The sequence below is a fragment of the Nannospalax galili genome, unplaced genomic scaffold (genome assembly GCF_000622305.1).
Source record: "Nannospalax galili isolate Female #2095 unplaced genomic scaffold, S.galili_v1.0 scaffold212, whole genome shotgun sequence".
NCBI lineage: Eukaryota > Metazoa > Chordata > Mammalia > Rodentia > Spalacidae > Nannospalax > Nannospalax galili.
Window position 1 is genome coordinate 3,780,882 of NW_008333884.1, and position 10,583 is coordinate 3,791,464.

At 41.1% G+C, this 10,583-nt stretch overlaps 1 protein-coding gene across 4 annotated transcripts in view; it reads right to left on the bottom strand.

Annotated features, from left to right (window-relative positions):
* Positions 1-10,583, bottom strand: part of Smg6 (SMG6 nonsense mediated mRNA decay factor) — a 288,855-nt gene that overhangs the window by 210,208 nt on the left and 68,064 nt on the right. For all 4 annotated transcript variants that reach the window (XM_029561452.1, XM_008828802.3, XM_029561453.1 and 1 more), the window contains exon 9: positions 3,190-3,251. In XM_029561452.1, the coding sequence (XP_029417312.1) occupies positions 3,190-3,251 (62 nt within the window). The remainder of the gene's footprint in view (positions 1-3,189; positions 3,252-10,583) is intronic.

Genomic DNA, 10,583 nt, shown 5'->3' on the forward strand with positions numbered 1-10,583 from the left:
AAAAAAAAAGAAAAAAAAGAGGTGCTGGAGTGCTGGAGAGATGGCTCAACAGTTAAGAGGACTGGTTGTTCTTGCAGAAGACCCGGGTTCAAATTCTAGCACCCACATGAAGGCTAATAACTGTCTGTAACTCCAGTTCCAGGGGTTGGACACCCTCTTCTATCCTCCACAGCCACTGCAAGATATAGTGCACTTACACACATACAACATAGAATGAAAATAATGAAATAAATAATTCAGAAAATGAAGAAGATGACAATATCACAGGGAAGATATGTGGAGATTTACTTCCTTAGAAGCCTTTGAAAATGAATAGCTTCTCATACCTCATTTGTGTGGTCCAAAATATCTGTTTATAAAAATTAAAAACAATTTTTATGCTAGGTGTGGTGGCGGATGCCTTTAATTCCAGCCTGCAAAGGCAGGCGGATCTCTGTGAGTTCAAGGCCAGCCTGGTCTACATAGTGAGTTCCAGGACAGCTGGGGCTACAGGGAGACCCTGTCTCAAAAAGACCCAAAAAAAAAAACAAACCAAAAACAACAAATTTTATGTCCAGAGTGTTTGCCTACATGTATGTAAGTGTGCCCATGTGGTGCAATGCCTGCAGAGGCCAAAAGAGCACATCAGATCCCCTGGAACTGGAGTTACAGACAGTTGTTAGTTGACATATGGATGTTGAGAACTGAATCCAGGACTTCTGCAAGAGCTGTCAGTGCTCTTAACCACTGAGCTTTCTCTCCAGCCCATGGAAACATTTTAAATCACAACACTGGAGTAAAGCATCTGTCATGTAGTACACAGATGCTACAATGTATATAGGACAACCATCCAAAAGGAAGTTTTTTAGCTCAAAATGTCAGTAAGTATTGAACTTGACAAATCTTAAAACATGGTACAGAAAAACCTAAAGAACAAACATAGGGGAAAAAAGGAGAGCCAGGTGTGGTAGTATATGACTGTAATCCCAACGCTGAGGAGATAGTGGCAGGAAGATCAAAAGCTCAAAGCTAGCCTGGGCTATATGACACAATCTTCCCAAAAGGGAGTTAAAGAGAAAAAAAAGCAAGAAAACACTGAGTGAAAAGGTTTAGTAAGAGGAAGATGAAAAACGACAACCATGAAAGACAAAGAGATAAGGCATAAGTAATGTCAACTTCTTTTTATTTATTATATGCATGTTTGCCTACGTGTATGTAAATGCATTACATGTGCAACATCTGCAATGGCCAGAAGAGACATCAGATTCCCAACGGGAATTACAGACAATTGTTAGCCACCATGTGGGTACTGGGAACCAAACCCAGGTCCTCTAGAAGAGCAGCCAGTGCTCTTAACCACTGAGCCATTTCTCCAGCCCCATCAACTGTTATTTTAAGTGTGGCAATTAGTTTTTCTGCTATGATGTGTTTTGGGTTTTTTTTTTTTTTTTTTTTTTTTTTGAGACAGGGTCTCCCTGTAGTCCCAGCTGGCCTGGAACTCACTATGTAGACCAGGCTGGCCTTTAACTCACAGAGATCCACCTGCCTCTGCCTCCTGAATGCTGGGGCTATAAGGGTACACTACCACGCCTAGCTCTATGATGTGTTATAAGTCAAAACTGACCATATTCTCTAGCTTCGTAACTGCAACTAATTTCTCACTGATAATCAACTTGGGTCTACTATAACCTACTGGAACATCAGATCCTTTTCTCTGGTCTTTCGTAATCCATCCATTTCTTATAATCATTTAGTCAATCATTCATCCAACAACTATTAACTGAGCACCTACTATATATACTCAGCCCTCAGGATACAACGTTTGGGACAAACTTTTGCCACAGTGGAGTTTACGTCAATGACTGTAGAAAGAAAGGTGGAAGCTACTGATACTTGTAGTTTATTTTTCCCAAGTAAATTGTTTCACACTTATTTCTACTGAGATTCTTATCTTTTGACACTTCTCCAATTTTCCCAAGTAAATTCAAAATCTAAACTAGCCTTGAAACAGTCACAACTGTAGCTCTTTCATAAGGAGATGCCACTTCTACCCAACACCCACTGGGCAATGGTTTTTCAGGCAGGACAAAGCCTTTCAGCTTCTCAAAATAAATACAAATGTACTCGGAAACTGATATAATTCCTATTTCCCCTAAGGACACCTACAGCATTACAGATAAACTATAAGTTTATGACACAAAGAAAAAGAGAAATACTGTAACTGGGGAATTTACAATATAAAACTAATCACCTCAAAGGGTAGCTCACAACAAAATCTGTAATTCAGAAACCCAATAGAAATCCAAGTGTGGGGGTACATAACTGTAATCTCAGAACTCAGGAGGCTAAGGCAAGATGATCACCAAGTTCTAAGCCAGCCTGGGCTACATAGTAAGACCCTGTCTCACAAAACCCAAAACCAACAAATGAAACTAAAATCACAAACTGTCTAGGATGGCTGCTATGTCCTTGCCACTGTCTTTTACCCAGGGAGGGCCTACACAGAGGCACTCAGCACACATCTCTTTTGATGAGAAGGCTCTGTCAAGCATTTGGATCTTGATTTTATACTGTCAGGAAAAACTCTGATCCACTAAAGGAATATTTAGAACTTAATCTCTTTACAGGGACTTAAGAGGGGGGAAGTAATGAGGCTTTGTACACATGACCTTCCCTGAGATATAGATGCAAATTCACAGTGGAGGTACCATGCAACAGTCTTGGTACTTACTGAGTTCAGCAATATGGCACAGGAAACAGCAGAGAGGACAGGGCATGGGTTAGAAGAAAATAGAGGAAAGCAAATGTTGCTCTTGTTTTTGAGGGGGAAATTAGTAGACAGTTTTTCCCCAAGGAGGACCCCTGGCAGCTGCACCCAGGGATGTAGTATGACTATCTGAAGCTCACTAGAGGCAAGACAGGAGACAGAGGAAACAGAAACCCAGGGGGACTAAAAGAGGGGCTGGGAAAAGACTGTCCTTAGGGAAAGGTTTTGGTAAAGTAAGGGAAGAAAGAGACCAAAATAGAGAGTGGTTATTTCTCAAACTCCATCAGCACAGCAGGAACGAAAGTGAAGGGAAGAGAAGGTGGAGGCCTCTAGGAATTCACACCCTGTGCCCTCAGTCACAAACACAGTCTAGTTGCTAACAATATTAAATTCCAAAATGACTTGTAATGTAGGAAAATAAAATAAACATCCTGCACACTTACCCAATCCGGGTAAACAGCTTCCCATGGGCATGGAGAAAACTAAGGATGAACCTTTTGTTCAGCTGCATGGGAAAAAGGGAGAGGAGAAAACAATTAAACTTTCCCCAGTTTCCTGTTACTGAATAGAGTCCCCAGTGACACAATAACCTGGCCAGGGTCTAAAGGGGTGGGCACTGGGGATGTGAACCAAATGGACATGCCCAAACTCTCACACAGACCAAGGGCACATGCCCAACAGCTGTGGCTCAGTTGAGCCAAGACACAGCAGGCACAGTGAGCAGACAGCACCCTCTGCTGGCAGTGATATCTATGTGCTGAAAGGGAAGCAGTGAATCTGAACTAAGCAGGTCATAGAGGCAGGGCCTCCAACAGTCTGGGATCGAAAAGCCACTGCTGGAATGAAGGAAATGAATTTCGGACCAGAACAGAACAACAGTAATTTTGGAGAAAGTTCTAATCTTATTTATGAGCTATCTTTCTACATACCCAGTAAAGCAGGTCTCTTCTTTGACAAGCAAATAGTACTTCAACAGCTTTTAAAATTAGCATTCAGTTCTAGGTCCTGGGGCTGAAAGTCAAATGTCTACAGAGGTCTGACATAAAGCAGGTTGGTAGGGAGGGACAGTAGTAACCTATGGCTATTACTCATCAGTCCCAAACAAATGCTGTACATGGGCCCTAGCTGGAAAATGAAATCTGGATTTTTTTGTTTTTTGACAAGGTCTCTCCCTAGTCACAGCCTGCCTAGAAGTCACAATGTGAACCAGGGTGGCCTCAATTTCTCAGAGATCCACCTGCCTCTGCCTCCCAAGGACTGGGATTAAGGTTCACACTAGCACACCCAGTGTTGGAATATGGGTTTTTATGTGAAATTCTCTTTTAAATATTAGCTAAAATAAATAAATATTAGCTAAAATAAAATATATTTAAACAATAAGTAAGCCTCAAATGCATCTGCCAGTAACATGTAGCCTATGAGCCACCAGTTTACAATCCTGGTTCAAGGTTCTAGAAAAATCTATTTCCATCAAAACTGAGAGATCCCTCTGGGCAAAACAAAGGAGCAAGATAAAAACTCAACTTACTTTAATTCCAGCACTCAAGAGGCAGAGGCAGGAGGATTTCCGAGTTCGAGGCCAGCCTGGTCTACACAGAAGTTCCAGACCAGCTGGGGCTACAGGGAGACCCTATAAGACCAAAAAAATTTCAATTTAACTCCAAAAAAAAAAAAAAAGCAGAGACAATCTATCATCTTCCCTGATCTCCCAGAAATAATATGCTTAGAACCTTGAAGTCTTCCAGGATGGAGAGTTAAGAGTGCTGATCTTGGGGCTGGAGAGATGGCTCAGTGGTTAAGAGCACTGGCTGCTCTTGCAGAGGACCCAAGTTCAGTTTCCAGCATCCATAGTGGCTAACAACTGTTCGTAACTCCAGTTTCAGGGGATCAGACACTCTCTTCTGACCTCCACAATAATGCACATATGTATACTTACATACATGTAGACCAAATACTCATACACATAAATTAAAAATAAATAAATTTCAAGTGTTAATCTCAAGAGGGTTAATTACTGGGCCAGTGAGTTGACTCAGTAGGTAAAGGTGCTTACCACCAAGTCTGACAACCAGAGTTTGATCCCCAGGACCCACAGGGTAGGAGAGAATGAACTCCCACAAGTTAACATCTGATCTCCACACATACACAATGGCACTAGAGTCCACACAAATACAAATACAAATACACACACACACACACACGAACACATATCAATCACAATGCTAAAAAAACAAAAACAAAAACAAACAAAAAAAAACAGCAGGCATGGTGGCGCATGCCTTTAATCCTAGCACTTGGGATCTACATAGTGAGTTCCAGGACAGCTGGGGCTATAGGGAGACCCTGTCTCAAAAAGCAAAAAAAAAAAGTAAATAAATAAATAAATTAAGTAAATAACAATAATAATAAAAAAAATAAGTAAATACAAGAGGGCAATCACTAGGGTAAGGAATAAATCCAGTAGCCCTATTTGCAGAAAAGAAGAAAATCTCTTCTGGTTTATTCCCCTGCAGAACAGAACAACAACAAAACTGGAAGTTCTATCAGAAATTAAATGTGGGGAAAGGAGTACATTATCACTTTAGCAATGATTTCAACATCAAATTTGGTATATAAGCTTCCACCTTTATTTCTGCCTTAAGTGAATTATACTGATGAACTATTCGAGGTCCAAACAATGATTTATATAGTTTAAAAACTCAGTACAGGGGGCTGGAGAGATGGCTCAGTGGTTAAGAGCATACTGGCTACTCTTGCAGAGGATCCAAGTTCAATTCTCATTACTCTAACAACCATCCATAACTCCAGTTCCAGGGGAATCCAATGCCCTCTTCTGACTTCCATGGTCACTGCACGACACAGATGCACTACATACATGCAGGCAATACACTCATACACAAAATATTTTTAAAAACTCAGGACATTTCACAGAAATATCCTGTCATCTTTACAACATGCTATGTCAGAGTTAGGGACACTAGGTTCCATCAACAGAAGGAAAAGGTGAGGAACTACTGTAAAATTAATTGCCAATGTTAGCAGCAAACCCTCAGAGTACAGGTCTCTATGTCTCCTAAGAGAGAAGATGATGATAAGCAGGGACCATCCCATCAAACTGATGTGTGGTTAAGTCTATTTCCGCTACTTACTGGCTGTGGCATTATAGGCAACTGATCCAATCTCCCTAAGTACTTGCCGGACACGGTCTTGCCACGTGGCCTAGGCTAGCCTTGAATTTGCAATTTTCCTCTCTTCACCTCCTCACTGCTGGGATTATAAAAGCAAGCTAAACAGCCTGCTTCTGTATTCCTATTTTAGCTGTTCTCATAATTGTCAATCACAAACAGATTGATTCATTCATAACCAGGAGGAATCCTTTGTAAGTTGGCTGTATTTATATGTGAAGGATACTGCAGCAGGAAAAGAAAATACTAATTCTAAGAAATCCACCTCACCCAAGCCTAAAGCCATTCTGTAAGTCCCAAGGCAAGCCCAAAGTTAAAGCTGCTTTAAATGGGAGTGTTAGAACTTGAACCCAGGCCTTCAGACTCCAAATACAGTTTTCCTCAGGATAAAACAAAAAACAAAAACAAAAACTTGTAAATCAATTCAACGAAGGACTGATGAGGAAATGAGAGCAACTAAACAGCAGTTCAACTTTGATTTCAAATTTTCTTTAATGAATAGACAGGAAACACTGCTGAACCAGAGAACATCTGGAATAGAGCAAGACTCCCAAGAAATTCCAGAGCATTCTGGCACTACCCATACTTCCTAGTTTCCTTAGAGAGACAGATGAAGTCTACCTAATTACCTGAATTTGTAATTGCCATTTGTTTTTGTTTGTTTTTGTTTTTTGGTCTTTTTGAGACAGGGTCCCCCTGCAGCCCCAGCTCACCTGGAACTCACTATGTAGACCAGGTAGGCCTTGAACTCACAGAGATCCGCCTGCCTCTGCCGCCCAAGTGCTGGGACTACAGGCGTGCACGACCATATCCGGCTGTAATTGCCAATATTTATACTGTAACTTCATCTAGTTGAAAAATGGGCCTCACTGCATCAGTTTTTAACCAAAGCAAGTAAAGGTAACTTTTAGAGAATTATTTTTTTTTTGGTGTTTTTGAGACAGGGTCTCCCTGTAGCCCCAGCTGTCCTAGAACTACGCAGACCAGGCTGTCCTTGAACTCAGAGATATGCCTGCCTCTGCCTCCCAAGTGCTGGGATTAAAGGCATGCGCCACCATGCCCAGCCGAGAAATTTTATTTTAAAAGTATATAAAACCAGATATGGTGGCACATGCTTTTAATTCAATCCCAGCAGAGGCAGGCAGATCTCTGTGAGATGGTGGCCAGGCTGGTCTATACAGCAAGTTATCAGGAAAGCAGGGGCTACAGTGAAACCCTGTTTCAAAAAGTGTGCCCCTCCAAAAAAAAAAAAAACAGAAGTAAAAAAACACTTTCTTTCTCCCTGACCTTGAGAATAATATTTTATTTTTAGTCTAAAGTATCTGCTACCCTAACACGGTTCCACTTTGTTATCACCAAAACCACTTTCATTAGCAAAGGAAGTAAAAACGTAGGTGCATCCTAGAGATAACGCATGCTACCCTGAGAGAGCATACTCTACATGTAGATCAAAGTGGGTCTTAACATTCACAAGTGACTATCAAGTAAGGTGGCAACGAAGCAGAGCCTTTGGAGAACTCTTTAAAAACAAACAAAAGAGAAAAATCAATCCAGGCCTGGCACCCAGGCTAGGCAAGCAATCTACCACTGACCTACATTCCCAGCCCTTAAGTTTTTGAGACAAGGTCTCACTAGGTAGCTCAGGCTGGCCTCAAAGCTGTGATTTTCCTGCCTCCACCTCTGGAATGATGACAGAAGGGGTGTGATGATAAAGAACTCTTAAATGAAACCAAGTTGTTTTGGTCCAGAAAGCCTCAGTCTGAGCTTCTCTCTCTAACACATTACCATAGCCTAACTTCCATTTCTGCGACTTTTTTTAAGAATTATTTTTTAAAATTATGTGCATGTGTGGCATATTTGTGTGTAGGTATGTGCAGGTGTTTACAGAGGCCAGAGGCATTGGATGCCTTTGAAGCTGGAGTGAGAGGGGGTTGTGAGCCACCTGATGTGAATGCTGAGAACCCAATCACTGTGACTCTATGGAACTGATGTCTCTGGATGCTGTGGACACACACACTAATGTGCACATATCCACATAGACATAGACACAGACACACAGACACACAGACACACAGACACACAGACACACACACACACACAATTAAAAATAACCAGCTGGGCGTGGTGGCACACACATGTAGTCCCAGTACTTGGGAGGCAGAGGCAGGCGGATCTTTCTGAGTTCAAGGCCAGCCTGGTCTACAAAGTGAGTTCCAGGACAGCTGGGGCTACAGGGAGACCCCGTCTGAAAAAGACAAAATAAATAAATAAATAAATAAATAAATATAAAAATAAAATAATAAAATACCAAAGAAAGAAAAAGAAAAAAAAAAAAAACCTTAGCAGAGGGTGTTTACCCCAGAATTCCAGAGTATTGTTCTTTATGCCAGCATCAAAAAAATTACCCTCAGCTACATAGCAAGTCTGAAGCTAGTATGGGTTACATGAGACTCTGCTTCAAAAAACAAACAAAAAACCTGAGCTGAAACACCAAAGCTCGCACCTACATTCCAGCCCTTCAGACACCAAGGAAGGAGGATTATTACAAATCCGATTAGCCTCGGCTAATAAGTGCCAAGCCAGCCTGAGTCATAATATGAGCTCTTGTCTCAAAAAGAATTTTTTTTCTTCTTCTGTGAGAAGTAAATGTTTCCTACAAGTCATAGAGATTCTCTCTTAAAATTGCATCTATGTGTTTTGTAAACCCGGGAGCAAGATGAAAACAAAAGTTTGTGTGGCAGCAATACAACACAAGAGGAGATTCTAAAATAGTCTCCATTTCAATTGCTAAATAGTTACTCCTGGTTCTACATAGTTGTGTGAAAAACTAAATTTCTGAAAAGTAAATCATTTCAAGAACAATTAAGAGTGTTCAGAATTAAAAGGAATTATAAAGTGTATTTAAAAAAAATTTTTTTTTTTTTTTTAAGCACGGTCTCCCTGTGGCCCCAGCTGTCCTGGAACTCACTATGTAGACCAGGCTGGCCTTGAACTCATAGAGATCCACCTGCCTCTGTCTCCCAAGTGCTGAGACTACAGGCGTGCGCCACCACGCCTAGCTTTTAAAATTGTTTTTGAGGATCATAAATTATCACTCTTTTTTTATTTTTTGGTCTTTTTGCGACAGGGTCTCCCTGTAGCCCTAGCTGTCCTGGACCTCACTATGTAGACCAGGCTGGCCTTGAACTCACAGAGATCTACCTGCTTCTGCCTCCCAAATGCTGGGATTAAAGGCATGCGCCACCATGCCCGGCATAAATTATCATCACTCTTATCTGTCTTGAATCTATTTTCGAAGGTACCAAGTATTTTTTAAAAAATAAGCCACCCTGCAAGGCAGAGGCAGGCGGATCTCTGTGGTTCGAGGCCAGCTTGGTCTCCATAGAGAATACAGGCCAGCTAGGGCTACAGGGAGACCCTGTCTCAAAAAGACCAAAAAATAAAATAAGATAAAAAAAATAAACCAACTTTACTGTGTTTGGAAAAAAAAGGAGTCCATCTTCTTACATCTGATACATCACTGGTAGAAACCAGATTTTAAGAGTGTCTGTAAGGGGCTGGAGAGATGGCTCAGTGGTTAAGAACACTGACTGTTCTTGCAGAAGACCGGTGTTCAGAGGGCTCAAATCCCAGCACCCACATGACAACTAACAACTTTCTGTAACTCCAGTTCCAAGAGATCCAACAGTCTCTTCTGTCCCCCATGAGCATTACACGACATGGATGCTCTTACTTACATGCAGGCATAACACTCATACAAACCACATAAAAAAATAATAAATAAAAATAATAAATAAAATTAAATAAATTAAAAAAAAAAGAGTATCTGCAAGCAGGAAGTCCAGGATTTTCAGAAGACTCAAAGGCCCATCTCTCCAGGTGGTAGAGACTGCAGGTACACTGACAGTGCTGTCTACTTGTCACCCTCATCCTTATGCTTTGAGATTGGCAAAACAGAGTCCTTTGTGCCAAGAAGTTGACAGTCCAAGAGGATGAACAAGTTAATACACCAACTTCCAAGCTCTCTTTTGTGTCTTGAAACCTAAAACAAGGCTTAACAAACAAACTCTGAAGCTGCCAGGAGACAATGAGATCCCACTGCTAGCACTATCACTTGGACACAGAATGTCTCACAGAGGGTGAGACTTAAGGGAACGATAAAGCAAGGAAGGTCCTGGTATACAGTATGTGGAACTTACCAGTATTACAATAGCCACCAGTAAAAATGAAAGTTTTTCACTAGTATTTTCAGTATTCTTTCTAGGATACAGCTAAGAAGCACAGGTGAGCTAAGCACCATGACTCAAAAAATTACAGAAAGACAAATCAAAACTCAATCTTGGCTGTCAAGATGGCTCAGCAGGTAAAGGTGCTCGCCACCAAATCTGAACACCTGAGTTCAATTCTCATGACCAACATGGTGAAGGAGAGACCTGACTCCTACAAGTTGTCCTTTGACCTCCACATGCATGCTGTGGCATGTGCGCCACAAAAATAAATTAAAATTTAATTTAAAAATAATAAAACAGGGGCTGGGGAGATGGCTCAGAGGTTAAGAACAGAGCCTGGCTGTTCTTGTAGAAGACTCAAGTTCGAATACCAGCTCCCACAGGGCTGTGATAAATATTAAAAAATAATATTTATTATTAAAA